A 24205-nucleotide genomic window follows, 5' to 3' on the forward strand; every position below is an offset into this window, starting at 1 on the left:
ATGTCCATAGGCACTTATTTGCATCGGCCTCATCTTACTGACAATGATATCGTACAAAACATATCTATTAACTATGTATACTGCTTTCTAAAAAGAGCAAACCTTATAAAATGAGGAAGGTTGCACTCCTCGGGCACCTTGGACAGAGACCGCTTCAGCGTCTGAGAAAGCAAAACACAACGGTGAGCTGGAATAAATTAGACTTGTATGCTTTTCTAAATAGTTATTCATTTTGAAGCTCAACAACTATATTACACTCAGGTACTCTGTTTAATCCACAGAAAGTGGCAAAACTCAACTAGTCAGTGAAATCATAAATTCTTTTTTTATGTATATTTTAGGAAACCTGCCACCTACTTCATGCTGCCCTCGCTCAGCATAGCATGCAGTAGTCACTCGCATGCTGATATCAAATTTACATGATACTTGCTGCAATGTGCTGCCAGCACTGTAAGCAAGGAGTCTGGCATATTCATAAGCTGTGGTCTACCTTGCCCACTAGCCATTGATTGATAGCATTCTCTTATTACTGTGCATAAGGAGAAATCTGCCAACCAGAAGCAGCAAAAAAAAAAAAAAAAAACCTCACTGACAGCATGCTGCAATTAATAACATATATATTTGGCCAAGTTACAGCATATTCAACATTGTAGACAAACTGTTGAAATCACTGTGACAGTGACTACTGCATGTGCAGATTCCAGGTCCATGTCCTAAGCCTGAAAAATTGTCAGTTTCATCAATTAAAACAATTTTACCAGCTCTGGGTTGATATTTAAATATCAGCTAAACAGAACTCTTTGTAACTGCATATTATGGCACCTTTCTCCAGAGTGATCTCAGTGCCTAAATAAGCAATTTCTATCACAAGTCACAAACCTGCTGAGAACAATCAGGTCTGTGTAGCCTGCTGCTAAATATTCCCTATTCACATACGTTATTGTACAGTGCATAAATCTGCACTTAGGGCTTTTCACACTTGCGTTCTTTTGTTCCGGCATAGAGTTCCGTCGTCGGGGCTCTATGCCGGAAGAATCCTGATCAGGATTATCCCCATGCATTCTGAATGGAGTGAAATCTGTTCAGGATGCATCAGGATGTCTTCAGTTCAGGACCGGAACGTTTTTTGGCCGGAGAAAATACCGCAGCAAGCTGCGCTTTTTGCTCCGGCCAAAAATCCTGAACACTTGCCGCAAGGCCGGATCCGGAATTGCCATTGAAAGGCATTATTCCGGATCCGGCCTTAAGCTAAACGTCGTTTCGGCGCATTACCGGATCCGACGTTTAGCTTTTTCTGAATGGTTACCATGGCTGCCAGGACGCTAAAGTCCTGGCAGCCATGGTAAAGTGTAGTGGGGGAGCAGTATACTTACCGTCCGTGCGGCTCCCGGGGCGCTTCAGAGTGACGTCAGGGCGCCCCACGCGCATGGATGACGTGATCGCATGGACACGTCATCCATGCGCATGGGGCGCTCTGACGTCATTCTGGAGCGCCCCGGAAGCCGCACGAACGGTAAGTATACTGCTCCCCCGCTCTCCACTACTACTATGGCAACCAGGACTTTAATAGCGTCCTGGCTGCCATCCGTCTTCAAATGCTTTCAGTTCACTTGCGTTTTTCCGGATTCCGGCAAATGGAGTACAACGCAAGTGTGAAAGAGGCCTTAATGACTTGTAATGACTAAGTGCAAACAGAATTTCAGAAATGTTTGTAAATGTATTAAAAAAGGAAACATTTTAGATGTTTTTACACCCTACTTGGAGTTCACCTGTGGTAAATTCAGTTAACTGGACATTATTTGCAAAGACACATGCCTGTCTTTATAAGGTCTCACAGCTGACACTGCATATCAGAGCAAAAACCAAGCCATGAGGAGGAAAGATCTATCTGTAGAGCTTAGAGACAGGATTGTGTGGAGGCACAGATCTGGAGAAGGGTACAAAAAATTTCTGCTGGACTTAAAGGGATATTCCCATCTTGGACATTGGGGCATATCGCAAGGATATGTCACCAATGTCTGATTGGTGTGGGTCCCACCTCTGGGACCCACACCTATATTTACAACAGAGCCCACAATGTCCAGGAAGGTGCACTGTGTATGTGCGGCCACCCTCCAAACTAAGTAATCATGGGACTAAGTAATCATGGGAGAAGGGCGTTGGTAAGAAAGCTAACCAAGAACTCAACGGTCACTCTGGCTGAGCTCAAAAGATACTGGGTGCAGATGGAAGAAACTTCCAGAAGGACAGCGATCACTGCAGCACTCCACCAACCTTTTTTGGCAGAGTTGCCAGAAAGAAGCCTGTCCTCAATAAAAGACACATCAAAGCCTAAAGGACTCTCAGACTATGAGAAACAATATTCTCTGGTATGATGAAGAAAAAGAAAGCTGTATGGAGCAAAGTTCAGATATATTATTAATGAAAACCTGATCCAGAGTGCTTTGGACATCAGACTGGTCCAAAGGTTCACCTTAAACAAGACAATGACCCTAAACACATAGCCAAGACAACACAGGAGTGGCGTAGGGACAACTCTATGAATGTCCTTGAGTGGGTCAGCCTGAGTCCCTGGCTTGAACCCAATCGAACATCTCTAGAGAGACCTGAAAATGAGCTGCCCACCTACGGTCCCCAACCTGAGCTTAAGGGAATCTGCAGAGAAGAATGGCAGAAAATCCTCAAATCCAGGTGTGCAAGTCTTGTGGCGTCATAACTAAGAAGACTGGAGGCTGTAATTGCTGCCAAAAGGTGCTTCAACTTAGTATTTATTTTATGCACTTATATAGTGCTACTACATTCCACAGCGCTTTACAGACATTAGCATCAAGCTGTCCCCATTGGGGCTCACAATCTAAGTTACTGGGCTAATGCAATAATTTAGTTGTTCCTTTTCAATAAAATTTGCAAAGATTTTTTAAATATGTTTTCATGGATTTTCTCCCACACTCTAAAGGCTTACTGATAGGGATAGACTGTGAGCTCCATTGGAGACAGCAAGCAGTGATAATGTCTGCAAAGGGCTGCGGAATATGTCATCGCTATAAGAGAGTAAAATAAATAAATAAAGTGAAAGGGTCTGAGGACTTTCCAAATACACTGTAGATGGTCTGCACACTGTAAGCAGCAAGGAAAAACAGTACCTTCCAAGAGCCAAATGAGCAATAAAGAAGGGAACTAGTTTCTGCAGCCAATGCTCTAGTGTACAGAAGAGGTACATACAGCCAGGTCCATAAATATTGGGAAATCAACTTAATTGTAACATTTTTGGCTCTATACACCACCACAATGGATTTGAAATGAAACAAACAAGATGTGCTTTAACTGCAGACTGTCAGCTTTAATTTGAGGGTATTTACATCCAAATCAGGTAAACGGTGTAGAAATTACAACAGTTTGCATATGTGCCTCCCACTTGTTAAGGAACCAAAAGTAATGGGACAATTGGCTTCTCAGTTGTTCCATGGCCAGGTGTGTGTTATTCCCTCATTATCCCAATTACAATGAGCAGATAAAAGGTCCAGAGTTCATTTCACGTCAGCTATTTGCATTTGGATCCTGTTGCTGTCAACTCTCAAGATGAGATCCAAAGAGCTGTCACTATCAGTGAAGCAAGCCATCATTAGGCTGAAAAAACAAAAGAAACCCATCAGAGAGATAGCTAAAAAATTAGGCATGACCAAAACAACTGTTTGGAACATTAATAAAAAGAAGGAACGCACCGGTGAGCTCAGCAACACCAAAATACCAGGAAGACCACGGAAAACAACCGTGGTGGATGACCGAAGAATTCTTTTCCTGGTAAAGAAAACACCCTTCACAACAGTTGGCCAGATCAAGAACACTCTCCAGGAGTGTGTGTCAAAGTCAACAATCAAGAGAAGACTTCACCAGAGTGAATACAGAGGGTTTACCACAAGATGTAAACCATTGGCGAGCCTAAAAAAACAGAAAGGCCAGATTAGAGCTTGCCAAACGACATCTAAAAAAGCCTTCACAGTTCTGGAACAACATCCTGTGGACAGATGAGACCAATATCAACGTGTACCAGAGTGATGGGAAGAGAAGAGTATGGAGAAGGAAAGGAACTGCTCATGATCCTGAGCATACCACCTCATCAGTGAAGCATGGGGGTGGTAGTGTCATGGCGTGGGCATGTATGGCTGCCAATGGAACTGGTTCTCTTGTATTTATTGATGATGTGACTGCTGAAAAAAGCAGCAGGATGAATTCTGAAGTGTTTCGGGCAATATTATCTGCTCATATTCAGCCAAATACTTCAGAACTCATTGGACGGCGCTTCACAGTGCAGATGGACAATGACCCAAAGCATACTGCAACAGCAACCAAAGAGTTTTTTAAGGGAAAGAAGTGGAATGTTATGCAATGGCCAAGTCAATCACCTGACCTGAATCCGATTGAGCATGCATTTCACTTGCTGAAGACAAAACTGAAGGGAAAATGCCCCCAGAACAAGCAGGAACTGAAGACAGTTGCAGTAGAGGCCTGGCAGAGCATCACCAGGGATGAAACCCAGGGTCTATGCGTTCCAGACTTCAGGCTGTTAAAGACTGCAAAGGATTTGCAACCAAGTATTAAAAAGTAAAAGTTTGATTTATGATTATTCTGTCCCATTACTTTTGGACCCTTAACATATGCAAACTGTTGTAATTTCTACACAGTTCATCTGATTTGGATGTAAATACCCTCACATTAAAGCTGACAGTCTGCAGTTAAAGCACATCTTGTTTGTTTAATTTCAAATCTATGGTGGTGTATGTATAGAGCCAAAAATGTTAGAATTGTGTTGATGTCCCAATATTTATGGACCTGACTGTAATACCTCAGTCTGCATAAGGAAATGCTCTCCATCGAATACTGAACTGTTAACACTTAAGCACTTTTTCCAAGGTGAGCTTTTACCTTCTGCACTAATTTTGGGTGAACAAAACAGATGAAAAACATAGCCTGAAAAGTTCAATTTCAGTTCATACAGTGTCCACAGGAAGTATGTACAGCACAGATAACTTCAATTAACAAAAATAATGAATGGCAAATGAAAAGACATTAACTTCCAATCTGCTTCTGTACGTGTCAAAGCACTTGAGTCTAAATTGTGTAAGGGATCTAAGTTTTTACCATCCGCTCCAGAGAATGTTTAAAAAGTTCACAGGAAAGTTCATTTAGAGTTCAACCATGTTATATTAAGTTTTTGTCAAGGTAAAAGTTCATTGGGAGGTTAAAATACATTTCTTTACATCAACCCTGAAAAATACACTTGTGGCTATAAGTCAATAGAATATAGATCACTAGGTAAACATTTACATTCCCAATCTGTCTTCGGCTTTAAACCTAGTACATAGCCCATCAGATTTCAGATGGTAGTACATAAATCACTACATGCATATACACTTAGAGGAGTACAAAAAGTAATTTTAGGAAAATCTGAGTTTCGCATATGCAACTGAAGTGTCATAAATAACAAAACTGAAAGAAATAAAAGCACACATATATTAGAGGTCATCTATAGGCTAGTATGTTCACATTAGCTTCCATCCCAACCTCTGCTGTTCCCTAGCCTGTTCATGAATGACATGAATGTCAGTGGAGGTGAGGAAGACCTAAAAAACCCAAGTCTTCATGGACAGCCTTACCCTCCATTTATTATGAAATAATTTTGCAGTTTAGTAGTCTGGGAAAGAAGCTGGTAGAGTTCTTTTTGCCTTGTATTATAAATGACCACATCAGCTGCCATTTATAGAAGGCCCTCAATAAAAAAAAAACATGCATGGATAACCCACCACACAACAAGTTTAACTACTCACAATTAGGCCTCATGCACACGGCCGTTGTTTTGGTCCGCATCCGAGCTGCAGTTTTGGCAGCTCGGATGCGGACCCATTCACTTCAATGGGGCCGCAAAAGATGCGGACAGCACTCTGTGTGCTGTCCACATCCGATGCTCCGTTCCGTGGTCCGCAAAAAATATATAACCTGTCCTATTCTTGTCCGCGCTTTGCGGACAAGAATAGGCAGTTACATTAAAGGCTATCCGTGCCGTTCTGCAAACTGCGGAACGCACACAAGCGCCATCCGTGCTTTGCGGATCCACGATTTGCGGACCGCAAAACACACAACGGTCGTGTGGATGTAGCCTTATTGTCTCTTTTTATCACTCTCGAATAGTAGTTAGTGTTAGATATTACTCAGGGAAGAACTGGGAATTCTCTCCACAAAATACCTATCCAAAGCGTCCCACAAATCAACAAAACGTAGAATGGTGTTTCATTCAATCAGGGGCAGGGGGAGACAACCTTGGTGCGGTAAGAGCTCTATTATAGCAATACTATGGTAGTTTCTAAAGATCTACCTTGATAAAAAATCTTGACTGAATTTATCAGGAGGGGAACTTCTGAAGTCAGTTTTTCCTGAGTTACTGGAATTTTGGACAAATGAAGCGTTGCACATTGCTTGATAAATTTGGAGCTTCTTTAGGCTACTTTAACACTGCCGTTTCTGGGTCCGTCCTGTGAGATCCGTTTCAAGGCTCTCACAAGCGGCCCCAAACGGATCAGTTCAGCCCCAATGCATTCTGAATGGATAAGGATCCGCTCCGAATACATCGGTTTGGCTCAGTGCCGCCTCCATTCCGCTCTGGAGGCGGACACCAAAATTCTGCTTGCAGCGTATTGGTGTCCGCCTGGCGGTGCGGAGCCAAACGGATCCTTCCTGGCTTACAATGTAAGTCAATGGGGACAGATCCGTTTACATTGACACAATATTGGTGCAATTGTAAACGGATCCGTCCCCCATTGACTTTCAATGTTAAGTCAGGACAGATCCGTTTGACTTACACTTAGACTTACATTTTTTTTTTTTACTAAGTTATGCAGACGGATCCGTACTGAACGGATATCAGAGTTTGCATTTATAGGTGCGGATCCGTCTGTGCAGATACCAGACAGATCCGCATCTAACGCAGGTGTGAAAGTAGCCTTAAACATTACAGTTTAATCTAGAAAAGTTACTCAAATTTACATTAGGACAACTCTCCACTGGAGTAAGATTGCACCTACTTTTGCAACTTTTTGTAAAGTAAATAATGTTTTTACAAGAAGATGTTTTGCTTATTTTTTGTGCCCACATATTCTAAGAGAAAAGACACTGCATGTTTGCAGCACAATAACCTTATCACAGAAGAACATTTTCACTGGAGCAGATGGATGTATCAGGTTAATAACAGAAACAAAGAAGAGGCAACCAGTGACTCCTCATAGTTCAGCTAAAGCTGGCCTTACATTGGTGATTTTACCCTACACTGGTCACCCCTAATGACTTATTTCAACCACTTATCGCTGTCAGTCACCCTTTGTATGTGACACAAAAAAATGGATTTATGTACTTACCGAAAAATCCTTTTCTCGTTGGATGCATTGGGGGACACAGCACCATGGGTATATGCCCAGCTGCCACTAGGAGGCTGACACTAGAAAGGAAAAGTGTTGGCTCCACCCAGATGGGCTATACCCTCTGCACAGACACTAAACTACCCAGTAGGTCCTAAAGCAGTAGGAGCATCAAAAAACCAGAGCGAAAAGTGAAACCAACATGTCCGAAACCAGAAAGAGGACCATTATCAAAGAGTCCCGGGAAACCCGGAAAACCTGAACAAAGAAAAAAACAACAAGGGCGGGATCTGTGTCCCCCAATGCGTCCAACGAGAAAAGGATTTTACGGTAAGTATAAAAATCCAATTTTCTCATGAATGTACAGCACCATGAGACGTCCCAAAGCAGTCCCTGAGGGTGGGAAGAAACAGCCATGCGAAGAATCTAGTGCACAGCCGCTTGCAGAACCCTGCAACCCAAACTGGCATCAGCAGAGGCCAAGGAATGGATATGGTAGAACCTGGAGAAGGTGAGAAATGAGGCCCAGGTGGCGGCCTTGCAGACCTGGGAAGCAGAGGCTAGATGCCGGACCGCCCATGATGCCCCCGACCGCCCTAGTGGCTTCCTTGACAGCCGACCTAATCCAACATGAGATGGTAGCTTTGGAGGCTTGTAAACCCTTACGTGAGCCCTCAGGGACGACAAAGAGAGAGTCAGAACGACGAAAGGACTCCATTAACTGTAGATACATCCGGAGAGCCCATTCCACATCCAGACATTAGAGAGACCGCTCTCTGGGATGAGAGAGGTTGGGACAGAATGAAGGCAGGACAATCTCCTCATTAATTTGGAAGGAGGAAACCACCTTGGTTTCCTCCTTCCAAATTAATTAATTAAGAAAAGAGGGAATTGGGCGCAGGACAACCTTGTCCTGGTGAAAAAAAACAGAAAGCGGGACTGACAAAAGAGCGCCGCCAGATCGGAGTCTCTGCGAATGGAAGTAATCGTGACTAAAAAGGCAACCTTAAAGGAGACATAAGAAAGGGAGACCTGTTTCAAGGGCTCGAAGGGAGAGGACTGAAGGGCATCCAGGAACAAATTCAAATCCCAGGGTTCCACTAGGGAACAGAATGGAGGGACGCGATGAGCCACCCCCTGAAGGAAAGTCTTAACTTGGGAATGAGAAGCCTAGGGCCTTTGGAAAAGAACAGACAGGGCCAAGACCTGACCTTTGAGAGAGGCCAGGCGGAGACCTTTCTCAAGGCCGGCCTGAAGAAAGGCAAGAATCCTAGGGATGGAAAAAAGGAGAGGGTAAACCTCCTATATCTCTTCCCTCCCCTTCTACTTCTTCCTCGGGTATTCAAACTCTTCAAAATGGATCGGGTCCCGGCAATATTGATGGCTCCGGACTGGCCCCGCAGGTAGTGGTACGCATATCTCATCTTCCTGCTCGCCGACGCCCCATGGCGGCTACCTCTGCGTCCCGACCTCCTTTCCCAAGGTCCACTATTCCACCCCAGTTTACCTCGGCTTCATTTAACGGCGTGGCTGTTGAAGCTGCTGTCCTGAGATTCTGCGGTCTCTCCGAGTCAATTATCCAGACTATGCTTCATGCTCGTAAACCCTAGTCAGCCAGGATTTACCATCGTACCTGGAAAGCTTATTTTGCTTGGTGTGAATCTGCTGAGACTGAGTTGGGACCACGGGAGCACCAAGGCATCTACCGCCAGAGCCTGAGGATCCCGAGACCTGGCGACGGAAAGCAGAAGTTTATGATTCAGACGGGAGGCCAAAAAGATCCATGTCTGCGATTACCCAACGCTGACAGAGCTGTTGGTTGAAACACCTCTGGATAGAGAGACCACTCGCCTGGGTCGAGACGTTGGCGACTGAGGAAGTCAGCTGCCCAATTGTCCGGCGTTGTAGACATCGAAGAAAGCGGGCACCTGTCCCTCTGCCCACTGTAGGATGTGAAAGGCTTCCTTCAGGACCGCCGCGCTTCTGGTGCCCCCTTGCGGCTCAAATAAGCCATCGCAGTGGAGTTGTCCATCTGAATCCGGACAGGATGACCACAGAGGAGATGAGTCCAACAGGACAGAGCTAGGTAAACGGCCCTGAGGATATTGATCTGTAGGGAGCACTCCCACATCGACCACTGACCCCGGGCAGTGAGAGACCTGAAGACTGCCCCCCAACCTGTCAGGCTGGAATCTGTGGAGATCACCTGCCAACAGAGAGGAAGGAAGGATCTGCCGAGGGAGACGGTTAGCGGGTTCAGCCACCAGCGCAAGTCCCGGCGGACCTGATGGGACAGGCGGATCGAGCGATCGAGGCCTGGCGGAGACTTGTTCCACCGGGCAAGAATTGAGAGGGTCCGGGTGTGGAATTGGGCAAAAGGAATTGCCTTGAAGTTGGCAACCATCCGGCCTAGAATGCGCATGCGCACCCTGATGGACAGAGGAGACGGCTCCCGAGGGCTCCCCAGGTGCTGTGTCCCCAAAGAAGTGCTGCAGCAATTGTAGGAGAGTGCATAAAGGGCTGCAGGAGAGATCTGGAGAGTGTCCCTCAGGAGTGCTGGTAAGATGGGGGCCCAGAGGAAAGCAGCAAAGCAGGAAGAGAGAAGGAAGACTGCACGTGTTGGACCCCCACCAATCTGATATTGATGACCTATCCTGCATATAGGTGATCAATATTAAAAGCACGGAGAACCCCTTTAACCTTTATTCATCCAGAATAACAACCATTTCATACCAAACCATTAAAGATGGTTCAAGGAACTCATAGAGAAGAGAAAATGAGAAAGCTTTGCATCCATGGCCACCATGGCCACCTTTCCACACAGTGCATCTGGCAAATGGGGCTCCATTCTTGATATAGATGTGACCCACATTTATCAGACTTTTATTACATATTCTGTGGAAAGGCTGAGAGGGAAATACCCCTTTAAGTGCAGTTATTTTCTTTTCTTATCATCTGTGAATTATTCTATGTGGTTTATGTACTTTGTGTAGTTGATGGCTTTGATGGAAAATGCAATGAAGGTCATTTCACTGACCCTAGGCTTATTTCAAGCTTTCATAGTTCATCAAAAACATTATTCTCAATATGATAAACCCATAGCTTTTTATTATGGCTTAAATGAGGGAGAGAAAAAAAATATCTGAAGAAACAAATCTGAAAGTCTCTTTCAAGATTCAAACGTGGGATCTTTACATGCAAGGCTGACCACTTAACTCCAGGATACAGCCTTATCATATTGAGGACTGTGTTTTTTTCTATACTTAGACAGCTAACACATATTACTGGTTTCATTATAATCATATATTGTGCTTGTGAATAAAGCAGTAATATGTATATTAGTTTTCTAAGCATAGAAATCCACTTTTCTCAACATGGTAAGGCTATAGTAAGCAGTGTGATAAACACCCATGTGATAAAGTAATTGACCACCTAGTGTAATAACTAGTTGTGCCACACTTGGCAGTAACAACTGCAAATAATTCAAACAATTGTAATAATGTGCAATGAGTCTTTTCTATCACTGTGGAGGAATTCTGTCGCACTCTTCTCTGCAAGATTGTTTTAATTCCTCTACACTGGAGGGTTTTCAAGCATGAATTACCCATTCAAGGTGTTGTTACAGCATCTCAATGGGATTTAAGTTAGGACTTTCACTTGGCCCTTAATCTTGTTTCTTGTGACCCATTGAGAGGCAGACCTGCCTTGTCTGGTTTGGATAATTGTCCTGCTGCATAACTCAACTGTGTTTGAGCTTTAGGTCAAAATTTGATGGGCAGACATTGTCCTTTAGGATTTTCTAATAGCAGGGGCTGACTGGCCAAATACCCTACAGGGAAACTTCCTGGTGGGCTGATGTCCAGGGAAGGGGGGCTGCCTGAGCTCTCCTCACGGCCATCAGCCAGGTAAGTAATGATCTGGCGCCAGCCGTATTGCCACCCTGAGGCAACTAGAGTAGGACAGAATGTGGTAGCTGGCTGTGCCACCACAGAATGGCATTTTTGGGAAGGTATTTTGTGCTGCTGGTATAATGTGCCACAATATGGTATTGCTGGCCCTATCTACTTGTGTTGGCCCTGCCTTCTGTCAATTTGGACCAGACTACAAAATGGGGCCTCTTATTTTTATTTTTTCTAGGGCAACTTTAAATTCCCAGTCTGCCCCTGTCTGATAGAGAGCAGAACTCATGGTTCCAGCAATTAAGGCAAGTCATCCAGATGTTGCAGAAGCAAAGCAGTCATTGACCATGACACTATCACCACCATGTTTAACTGTTGGTATAATGTTAATATGGACAAATGTGATATACCTTTGTGCCTAATGTAATGTGACCTACTGTAATTTTTCCAAAGTTCCACCTTTGACAAATAAGTTCACAGAATATCAACTTAAAAGTGGTACACTACATTGTCCAAAAGTTCATTTATTTCAGTACTGAAATACTGAGACAATTTAAAGGCTCAGGTATCCTTTGCTCAGAGGGTATGGATTAGCTGACTAGAGGGTGACACTTTTAGCCTAGAATATTGAACCTTTTCACAATATTATCATTTTCTGAGATTGTAAATTTGGGGTTTCATAAGCTATAAGCCATATTCATCCAAATTATAACAAATAAAGGCTTAAAATATCTCGCTTTGCCTGTAATGAGTCTATCATATGTTAGTTTCACCTTTTAAATTGCATTACTGAAATAAATGAACTTTGCACTATATTATAATTTTTCAAGTTTCACCTGTAGATGATTTTTGAAAATGCAATACAAGCCTCTGTGTTCTTCTCAGTAGTGGTCTGCATCATACAATTCTCCTATTTGTGGAATTATGTACATTGACCTTAAAGGGGTGGGCTTATTGCAACCTTAAAGGGGTGGGTTCATTGCATACATTGGGGGCATATCTCTGCCCCCAATATCTGATAGGTGCAGGACCTGCACCTATCTCTAGAATGGCTGCCCTCAAATAATTTCTATGGGTGTGGGGTGAGCACTGTATCATCTATTTCTGTCAGCTCCACAGAAGTGAATGGAGCAATTGGCAGCGCTTGTGTGGTGTGCTTCCCATTAATTTCTATGGCACTTCCGAAAATAGCGCGCTCTGCTATTTTCAGCACTCTCATACAAATGAATGAAGGGTGGCTGTGCATGCAGGACAGCTCTTCGTCACTTGGTAGGCTCTGTTCTAGAGATAGGTGTGGGTCCAAGAGGTGGGACCTGCACCTATCAGACATTGGGGGCATATCCTTGCAATATGCCCTAATGTATAAAAAGGGCCAACCCCTTTAACCGAGGCAGGTGAAGCCTGCAGTTCTTTAAATATTCACATGGGTTCTTTTGTGGTCTCTTGGATGAGTGGTTGATGTGTTCTTTAACATTTAAAAACAGCATTTTGTGTTCTGAACATTCAAGCAAATCATTTTTCACAGCACTGTAATCTGTTTTCCAACCATACAAAAATATTCTTCTAAATATATGTTGGGATTATCTAATAATATAATGTGAGATGCTATTAAATCTACATACCTTGAAGTTCACTTATAAAAACATGAGATAAATCACAGGATACATCTGGAAGAAGATAGTGCTCAGGATCACTAATTTCATAAACTAATTGCTCAGCAACAGTGCCAAAAGAGATAAGTCCTCCAGTTTCCGGAGGCTTTGATATGGTAAACGTCCCATCTGAGGTACACTCCACTATTGGAAAGCCAATATTATGCCTGGTAAGAAAAGCATCAAATCTCACTTTGGAGAGAAGGGAAGATACAAGTAACAGTTCAATAAATTACAGAATATATAGAAAATGCATGGAAAAGAAATAATAGTATAGTATAAAATACTACAGTACCAAAGTCCTTAGCATACTTTGCTAGGGATACTCAGCTTTCTGGGATTCCTTATATCTCATCCAGCTTTCCCTGGAGCCTAGTACACATATGAGAGGGATCTTGGGGAAATAGAACAACACCCCCAACACTTTTCCTGTCTCACACAGTCCTGTCGTCTTTAAGGCTACATGCACACGACATGCAATGTAAATTTTTTTAACGCCCATCGCACATCTGTTTTAAGACCAATGGTAGTCTATGGGGTAAAAAACGGACGTAAAAAAATAGAACATGTTATATCTTGTTTGTTTTTCAATGACAGACTACCCCCATACAATTGAATGGGTCAATTTTTAACATCCGTCTGTCAGAAAGGCATCAGTAAAAATGAACGTCTGTTAAAAATATCAGTTTTTAACGGACTTTTATTTTAACTGTCGTGTGCATGTAGCCTTACTAACAGAATTTTACCCCAGAATTATGGCCCAATTGTGATGGTAAATAGAACCTATTAGGTCACACCCTTTTCTTGGTAAGTGGCATTAGTAAATGTGGGCCACTGTTTATGCAGGAACATTTCAGAGTGGTTTAGTCTCAAAAAGGCCAATAACATTGTACTGTTCTTCCTAACCACTTCATGTCATGCCATTTGCCCCCTTCCTGACAGCGGCTAATTTTGCAAATCTGACATGAGTCACTTTATGTGGTAATAACTTTGGAACGCTTTTACTTATCCAAGCCATTCTGAGATTGTTTTCTCGTGACACATTGTACTTCATGACAGTGGCAAATTTGAGTCAATATATTTCACCTTTATTTATAAAATAATCCAAAATTTACCAAAAATGTAGAAAAATTCTAAATTTTCAAAATTTCTACTTCTCTGCTTTTAAAACAGAAAGTGATACCTCATAAAATATTTATTACCATATTTTTCGCCCTATAAGACGCACCGGCCTTCAAGACACACCTACGTTTTTGAGGAGGAAAATAAGAAAAATATATTTTTTTAACCAAAAGGTGTGCTTTTGAACTAATGGTAGTCTGTGCATAACACTATTATGGGGGATCTGTGGATGACGCACTGTTATGGGGGATCTGTCTATGGCACTTTTATGGGCAGAAGCATCTGTGGATGGCACTATTATGGGGTGGGGGATCTGTGGATGGCACTATTATGGGGTGGAGGATCTGTGGATGACACTGTTATGGGGGAGATCTGTGGATGACACTGCTATATATGTAGAAAGCGATGGCCACAGCCGCATATCCAACCAGATACTTCTTTATTTTTTAAAACTCCTTGGTACAGTGTACAAAATAGCAACGTTTCGGCTACAACTAGCCTTTGTCAAGCATATATTACAAATTATAATGCCCACATATAAATAGTTAAAATCATGCACACCCACAATATTGGTCATCCAATAATCACTTAGATCTATGAACACACTCTGGTTATAGCCAATGAAAATAGAATGTCACAGCGATATCTAATTAAGGTGTATACGCCTCTCTGTCTCACCTGTATAAACTTTCCATGATCGCGACCTGTGCAGCAGTCGGCGTGTCAATAGAATGACTGCGCATGTCCGTGCACGTCATCAGTCCGCGACAGTGCAAAGTTTGATGAAATCACGCGGGATTAAATTGGAACGTCAAGCTATTGTGTCTTTAGAAAAGGATGATCGCATCATCATAAAGCCTGCCGATAAGGGTGGGGCGGTGGTCGTCATGGATACTGCAATGTATGTCAAGGAGGTCAACAGACAATTACAAGACTTGGAAGTATATCTACAACTTCCGGGAGATCCTAAATGGGAGATTATGCGTGACATAGGAGTGATATTGGAGGAGGCACTACAAAATTCCATCATTGATGATGGGCTATGCCAATATCTTACAGTGCACCATCCAGTCACTCCTATGCTATACATACTCCCCAAGATACATAAGAGGTTGGACAATCCACCTGGCCGACCGATTGTGTCAGGTAGGGATTCAGTTTTTAACCCAGTGTCGATATTCCTTGACAGACTATTGCAGATCCGGGCGACCTCCGCCCCTTCCTATGTAAAGGACACCGGACACTTCTTGTCGAAACTACGTGAGTTACAGTTGCCAACACAATACTTATTGGTTAGTTTTGATGTTGTATCCCTGTACACGTCCATTGATAATGCCATCGGTCTTAATGTCGTCGATGTGGCCCTGGCCGACATGGGACTCTCCCCGGGGGTGTGCCGGTTTGTCCTCTGTCTTTTGGAGGTGGTCCTGAGGAGAAATTATTTTCTCTTTGGGGACACCTTCTATCAGCAGAAGCGGGGTGTGGCCATGGGGTCCAATGTGGCCCCCACCTACGCTAATATCTTCATGGCCGAGGTGGAGGACAAGCTGGTACACCAATCCCAATTTTTTGGGAGGCTCCGATGTTGGTGGCGCTACATCGACAACATTTTCATGATCTGGACCGGTACAGTCGATGAGTTAGAAGATTTTCACTCACACCTGAATGCAGGTGTACCTGGGTTACAGTTCATTTTCTGGATGTTTGGGTATATGTAGTAGGGGGTCAAATTAGAACAGACCTTCATCAGAAGTCCACTGATAGAAACATCATTCTCACACATGACACTTACCACCCGTGGCGCATGTTGGACTCCTTACCTTGGAGCCAGCTACTAAGGGTCAGAAGGATTGTATCCGATGACCCCAACTTTACACAAAGGGTGGATGCCATGTGTGATAGATTCATCGAACGGGGCTATCCCAGGACCCTCTTAAATAGAACGAAGAAGAGAGTGGCTTTGATTGGCAGGGATTCTGCATTCCACAAACCAGCGACTGCCAGGCTCGTGGCTAGAGTTCCTTTTGTATCTGTGTTTGGTCGGGACAGTGGCGACATTGCTCACATCCTCAGAAAGGAGTGGCACATTCTACAAAGAGGTCTACCAGACATAGAAGAATATAAGGTCCCACCTATGATGGCCTAAAAAAGGAACTCTAACCTACGTGACAGGCTAGTAAAAACTGATGTTGGTGGCCTGGGCTTGGGCACACAAAGGCTTCTGGCCCCAAGGAAAAACTGTACTTTTCCATGTTTGTCTTGCTGCAATTGTGGTAACATCCTTAAAGGAGACCACTTTTCACATCCCTATAGTGGAAAAAAGTACAAAATTAATGGTTACTATAAATGCAGATCACGTGATATAGTTTATGTTATACAATGTCCTTGTAGTCTCATCTATGTAGGTGAGACTACCATGGAAATCCGTGATAGGATCAATAAACATAAAAGCACAATCCCCAAGGCAAACATGGACAAACCAGTAGCGAAACATTTTGTGGAGGCAGGACACTCTGTCAATCAATTGCGCTTTAGGGTGATATACAGTGTAGGCACCCTATGCAGGGGTGGAGACAAGGATGCTGTGCTCCGAAAAAAAGAATTGAAATGGATATACACTCTGAGGTCCTTACAACCCTTTGAACTCAATCTTGCGTTCAATGTGGCGGGTATCAGTTAGGTCTTCATCTGTTATACGCATTGTTTTATATGCTTTTATGAATGATGTTTATATGCACCCCCGGTCAAACTACTTCACTATTAAAGATATATCTATGTAATGTTCTGGATATTTAACCATGGTGGGATTTTTTTCACCATGGCGTGCTTATAGTAACTATTTTTATCTCCTGTGAACATGTGCCTTTCTTTAATTATGAGTGTACAACATACCTTGTGGTCTTTTGCTGCTAAATTTAAAATAGTGCTAGTTTGACATAATGTTATAGCGTGGTTAACAATAACATATGTAATGACAGCGGTCATGTGACGGAGTCGTCTCGGTCACGTGACTTGCACTCCGGCTATGACGCCGCCAGTGCGGGCATCTCTGATTGGCTGCTGATGCCGCTGATTTAATCCCGAGCGATTTCATCAAACTTTGCACTGTCGCGGACTGATGACGTGCACGGACATGCGCAGTCATTCTATTGACACGCCGACTGCTGCACAGGTCGCGATCATGGAAAGTTTATACAGGTGAGACAGAGAGGCGTATACACCTTAATCAGATATCGCTGTGACATTCTATTTTCATTGGCTATAACCAGAGTGTGTTCATAGATCTAAGTGATTATTGGATGACCAATATTGTGGGTGTGCATGATTTTAATTATTTATATGTGGGCATTATCATTTGTAATATATGCTTGACAAAGGCTAGTTGTAGCCGAAACGTTGCTATTTTGTACACTGTACCAAGGAGTTTCGAACAATAAAGAAGTATCTGGTTGGATATGCGGCTGTGGCCATCGCTTTCTACTGTCTACTACTGGACCACCATGGATCTGGGGTCTTTCGCTCAGCTGTTGCAACTACACAACCAGAGCTCTGAAAAGCTGCTCCTACCCCCCCTTTTTTCCACTGCTATATATGTGTCATTCACAGATTCCCCCCATAACATTGTCCCCCAATACACCGAGCCGCTCACAACATTTTTTATTAACCGTAATCCTTAGCCTCTTAATAACTTTAACTAAAGTTGCTCTCTTCCCTGTATCAGCACTTACTAACGAGCATCCGGAGCAGGCAGAGCGGCTGGCAGCGTTACGTCACTCACTGACGTCACGCGCGCCTGCTCCTCCTGCTTCATTCATAAAGTGGGAAGAGCAGGCGCGCGACGCAAGTGAGTGACGTAACGCTGCCAGCCGCTCTGCCTGCTCCGGATGCTCGTTAGTAAGTGCTGATACAGGGGAGAGAGCAACTTTAGTTAAATTATTAAGAGGCTAATGTCTACTTTATGTTGGCATTATTTTGTAAATGTCATTCTATTTTTTTAGGACGTTAGAAGGCTTAGAATTTTAGAAGCAATTCTTAACATTTTTAAGAAAATTTCCAAAACCCACTTTTTAAGGACCAGTTCAGGTCTGAAGTCACTTTGTGGGGCTTACATAATGGAAATCCCCCCCCATAAATGACCCCATTGTAGAAACTACACCCCTCAAGTTACTCAAAACAGATTTTACTAACTTTATTAACCCTTTAGGTGTTCCACAAGAATTGAAGGAAAATGGAGATGACATTTCTAAATTTCACTTTTTTGACAGATTTTCTATTAACACATCGAGGGTTAACAGCCAAACAAAACTCAATATTTATTACCCTGATTCTGAGGTTTACAGAAACACCCCACATGTGGTCGTAATGTAAGGTGATGTAAGGGCACAAGGCCGGGTACAGAAGAGAAGGAGCACAGTATGGTTTTTGGAAGGCAGGTTTTGCTGAACTAGTTTTTAGATGCCATGTCCCATTTGAAGCCCCCCATTCTGCCAATCGTGTTGTGCAGGGGCTATTTTTTTGCAGGAAGAGTTGACGTTTAAGGGTCTATTCACACGTCCGTTTTTTCTTTCCTGATCTGTTCCGTTTTTTGCTGAACAGATCTGGACCAGATCTGGACCCATTCATTTTCAATGGGTCCTGAAAAAAAACGGACAGCACAATGTCTGATTTTTTTTCAGGACCCATTGAAAATGAATGGGTCCGGATCTGGTCCAGATCTGTTCAGCAAAAAACGGAACAGATCAGGAAAGAAAAAACGGACGTGTGAATAGACCCTAATGGTACCATTTCTGGGTACGTGATATTTTGATCATTCATTATTACACTTTATGGGGCAAGGTGACCACAAAATTGGTTGTTTTAGCACAGTTTTTATTTGTTTATTTTTACAGCATTCACCTAAGGAGTTAGGTCATGTGACATTTTTATAGAGCAGATCGTTACGGACGTGGCAATACCTAATATGTATACTTTTTCTCATTTATTTAAGTTTTACACAATAATAGCATTTTTGAAACAAAAAAAAAAAAGATGTTTTAGGGTCTCCATAGTCTGAGAGCCATTGCTTTTATATTTTTGACCGATTGTCTTATTTAGGGTCCCATTTTTCACAGGATGAGGTGACGGTTTGATTGGTACTATTTTGTAGGGCATACACCTTTTTGAACGCTTGGTGTTGCACTTTATGCGAAGTTAGGTGAAAAAAAATGGCTTTTTTGGCACTGTTTTTATGGTGTTCACCTGAGGGGTTAGGTCATGTGATATTTCTATACCGAATATGTCTACTTTTTTTTATTTATTTCACTGCAATTGCGGACAGGAATAGGACATGTTCTAATTTTTTGCTGAGCCGTGGCCCGGAAGTTTGGGTCCGAAGCCCGGAAGTTCGGGGCCGCGCACCAGAAATGCGGATGCGTAGAGCACATAGTGTGCTCCCTGCATCTATTCCTGCCCTACTGAGAATGAATAGGTCCGCACCTGTTCCCGATATTGTGGAAGTGTAAATGTCAACCATATATACGCATTGATGCAGCTTACCAGTCAGGTACAAGATACCAGTCAGTGTATATCCCACCAGTGCACTGTGCACCACATTCAATAAGATGACCTGCAAGGCTGCCAAGAACAGAAGACGTAGGTTAGCACTAATGTAAATTATAGGTTATACACACGTGTCGTGTAACGATTATTTTTATAGCATTCCAGTGCAAGCCAAAGTAAATGAATGGTTTCAAACTCCACAAAGTTTGTTTGTAGTCTATAACCATGGAAACACATAGGCCTGCATATGAACTGTACACATGAAATGCTTCATTATTTAATTTGCATTAATTGAAGCAATAAATAAAGACTACAAACGTGTACATACCATTAACAAAAGTACAGTCCTGCCAAACCTAAGAAGCAATCTGTACATTATCTCTTAGTTGTATAATTTTATACACAATTTATAAATGTATTACATTACGTCACACTGGACATGACAGTCATATATGGAAGCATATAAGCCTAGGATTATTTTTTTGTTCTGGTAATATTCCTATCTTATTCTACCCAGGTGAAATGGAGAAAGTCAATCTTGTATTACTAATTAATAACTTTCTCCCTCCAGTCACTCCGTTATATTGGCATATTATGCACTGCCCAGGGGCATAACTATAATTCATAGGGCTCTATAGCAAAATAAGATGGGACCCCACCACCTAGTTTAAGAACATTTAGGCTAAATGCACACCATCAGGATTGCATGCGGATTTTCCGCATGGATTTGCATGCGGAAAATCCGCACCGTAGGTCATGTATATTATTTTCTATGAGAATTTGAAATTCTCATGCACACGATGCTGATTTTTTTCCATGCGGATTTTGAAATCCGCAGCATGTCAATATATTTTATTTTTCCTGATCGTATTTTCCTTATTCTCTTCAATGTTTAGAGTAAAATTCACATGGGGAACATCCGCATGTAAGTCCGCACCAATTGATGAGGATGACCGCACGTATTTCCCTGCGAACACCTGCGGATTTCAGTGCGGATTGTCCGTACATAAATCCTGAACATGTGCATTTACCCTAAAACAGCAGCACAAGTAGCAATAATTAAAGGTATGTCTTATAGCACCATATATGAGAAAACTGGCAGCATAGCAAAAAGCCGACATATTGTTATTTTGCACAAAAAGGTACAATATTCTTGCACCTGATTGGTCCCCCCCTTGTGCTATGGCTATAGTTACACCTATGGCACTGCCCAATGCTTTACAGAAAGAAGGTTCTTATCCAGCCAATCCAAAACGCTGATCCAGCTCACCCTAAAAACCTATGCAGTACGTTATGCATCTACAGTTATTTACATCACTACACAGAGAAGTAAAATGGGGAAATCAGAGTCTTCAATGCTGCTCTGAAAATTGGTCAAGTGAACCTACACCTTCAAAAGAGAACAAGGCAGCACTGATCGTAAATGACTTGCAGTATTCCTGCCTGTAAATAGGTACAGTGCACTGTGCCTGCAGCAAAATGGTATCTGGCAACATATGTTCAACTGTACCCACCACGTTTAGCATCAGTTATAGGAATGTGGCCAGGGATCACAATCTCAGACAATAGGGGAATATTGCCATCTCGTAAATGCAGCCGAAAACGAAGAAGGCAAAGTGGTGGCCGGCAGTCCCAGGTCCGGCCACCACTAAGCATTTCTATTGGCCTGCCGAAAATAGCAGGTCAGCGCGCTCGGCTATTTTTGGCAGCCCGATAGAAATGAATGGAGGGCAGCCGCGCATGCACGGGGCGCCCTCCTTCACTTTGCCGGCTGCGTTTACGAGATAGGTGCTCTGGTGATATGCCCCCATTGTCTGAGATTGAAATACCCCTTTAAAGATAACAAAGAATTGTAACTCACCTCCACTGATCCCTGTCACTGCTCTGGTCCCCGTTGCTCCGCATTTCCTGCCCCGGTTTGACTCAGACGGGACAGAAAAGGCCAGCTCAGCCAATCACAGACGTTAGTGGTGACTCGTCTCAGCCACTGATTTGCTGAGATGGCCTTTCCCAGAGTTCCCAACTACACTGAGCCAAAACAGTAAGTAGAAAGCAGTAAAGGGCAGGCAGTGGTAAAACTGCAGCATCTGATAAATTGACAGAGGTGAGTAATGATTCTGTGTCATTTTTAACATCTTCTGGCCCCTTTAAAAAATTAAAATAAAAAATTCTCCCCGTAAAAAAAATACTGAACTAATGTGATTGAAAAGCATCAAGTAAAGTCAAATTTCATCATAATAGTAATCATTACCTTCCAGCAGCAAGTAGGTCAAAATCATTTCTCTTCCAACCAAACTACAAAAGGAGAGACAGTGAGAGAAACAGTTACTTCTTACTCAATGAACAAAAAATAACAAGCAAGCTACTGTATTTCCCGCCGTTTTTATGATACTATACTACTCCATGTACAAATTAACACGACAGAGGTGTTTGGGTATAATGCAATACAATAGCTTAAATTCAAACCATAATACAAAACATAAACGTTCAACAAATGTGCAGAATTTAGCCAAGCAACTAAGTAGTTTTGTTTCCGCACACCTCACTGAATTGTTCAATGTCGTAACTCCATCTACCATGGGAAGGAACTATATTATCTATGTTTGTCAGTGAAAATTATTGTTCCATCTCAGGAAGAAAACACCAACGCTACTGGCACCACCTGCTGGTAATGCGTAGGATGGCAGGTTTAACTTTTCCTAAAATAGTTCAAACCAATTTTTTACAATTGTGCCCAGTCTGAATTTTATTGAGGACTACGTTTGTGACTACTAACACTTCAGGTTGGGGCAACATAATGACTTTTGAATTAAGGAGGCCTGTAGCAGGATAAACAAAAAATACCTGCATGCATAAAATGAACGCATGTGGCTTTTGTCCGTACTTGAAGAATATGTTAAAAAGTACGTTGTATTTAAAGGGGTTTTCCAGGAGAACAAACTATAAATAACCACAGTAGATGGTGGTACACACTTGATGGTATGTCTCTTAACAATATTGTCAGAGAATCACATTGAATATATAACCAGGGGCACGCCTCTACTGGGAAAGACAAGATTTAAAATTTAGATTTTAATTAATCTAGATAAAATACAAGGCCCAAAAGAAAACACCTTTTTGAAATAAAAAATATACAAAAGACCGTTCTGGATCTAATAGAATCCGGCTACCGTGCAAAAAGTGGAGTATTCATTTTCCACTGTAGCCAGATTCTACTAGAAGCAGTAAGACCGCTTCCTTGTATTTTATCTACACTAATTAAAAGCTAATTAAATTATTGTCTTTCCCAGTAGAGGCATGCTCTTGGTTATATATTCAATGGTTTTCCAGGAGTACAATACTGATGACATCCTCAGGATAGATTCTCAATACCTGATCGGTGGGGGTTTGACAAAATTGTCCGAATAGGCTGCAGTGCACCAGTGAGTGATTTGGCCTGTTTCTAGGCCAGAGACATCACGTTTATTAGTCACATGGCCTAGGCGCAACCAATTCTCATTCAAGTGAATGGGCCTGGGCTGCAATACCAAGAACAGCCACTACACAATGTACGGCGCTGTGCTTGGTAAGCTGCGAGAAGGCCGCAGTACTCTCCAGATCACCACGGCCTCTTCAATTAGCTGACTGGCAGGGGTGCTGGGAGTTGGACCCCCAAAGATCAGGGCTGCATGCAGTCTACTGTACCATTCAATGGAGTAAAGAAAATGGGCTAAAAGTATACTCCCTCAGTGTAGTGGGGCCTATGGTTCTGTTACTGGTGCATACAACAAACTGACCAAAAAACATGTGTGAAAACAGCCTAACCTATAATGTCCTTTGTCTTGGGCACATTAAGAAATTTCTTGTCCAACAGTAAGAAATGTACTACAGAGAAATTTGTCCCAAAGAAGTCAACAAGGCCCAGTAAGAAACGTTCCCATAACATTGTTTCCATTATTTCTATAATCATTAGAACTGCAAGTTTTTATCATCACTGTTATTCTATATATTGCTGTCGTCTCCTCATCTTATCCTTTGGACAATCCATTCCCATATTCTCTGGACCCTCCATGTACTAGATTGAGCTACTGTGAATAGAGAGAAATTAAAATATCTTGCTGCGTGATATCCTCAGACTGCTATCCTTATCTAAAGGAACTCTCCCATAACAAGCCCCTGTTGTGTCTGACCATTGAGACCCTATGTTCTCGGTAACCAAAGGTGTACACAGATATTATAGGGCCCCTTAGCAAAATTTAGTATGCCCCTCACCTAGTGTGGAGGAATCTTTCAATTAAAAAAGTGACAACACCCACTTCCCTTAATTTCTGTTTTGCAAAAAGTGAAACCAATGATTTATATACAGTGAATATGGTGCTATGTCTCCTGCTTCTTATCAAACAAGATGTGATACACCTAGCTGTCAGCAGCCGCCACTAGGGGCAGCTTAGAGCACTGCAATATATACCGCTTCTCAATGTAAGGCTACATTCACATGATCGTATGTATTTTATGGTCCGCAAATTGCGGATCCGCATAAAATACGGATGACATCCGTGTGACATCTGTTTTTTCTGCAACAATTTTTCCATCGTAACAATGCCTATCC

General features: G+C 42.6%; 1 protein-coding gene across 1 annotated transcript in view; it reads right to left on the reverse strand.

Annotated features, from left to right (window-relative positions):
• LOC122942539 overlaps positions 1–24205 on the reverse strand; it is a 110809-nt gene that overhangs the window by 52088 nt on the left and 34516 nt on the right. Inside the window, exons 8-11 of the mRNA XM_044300193.1 lie at positions 21869–21912; positions 19615–19692; positions 12928–13124; positions 103–161 (exon numbers count right to left, since the gene is read on the reverse strand). Coding sequence (XP_044156128.1) covers positions 103–161; positions 12928–13124; positions 19615–19692; positions 21869–21912 — 378 coding nt within the window. The remainder of the gene's footprint in view (positions 1–102; positions 162–12927; positions 13125–19614; positions 19693–21868; positions 21913–24205) is intronic.

The sequence above is a fragment of the Bufo gargarizans genome, chromosome 1, assembly GCF_014858855.1.
Source record: "Bufo gargarizans isolate SCDJY-AF-19 chromosome 1, ASM1485885v1, whole genome shotgun sequence".
Classification (NCBI taxonomy): domain Eukaryota; kingdom Metazoa; phylum Chordata; class Amphibia; order Anura; family Bufonidae; genus Bufo; species Bufo gargarizans.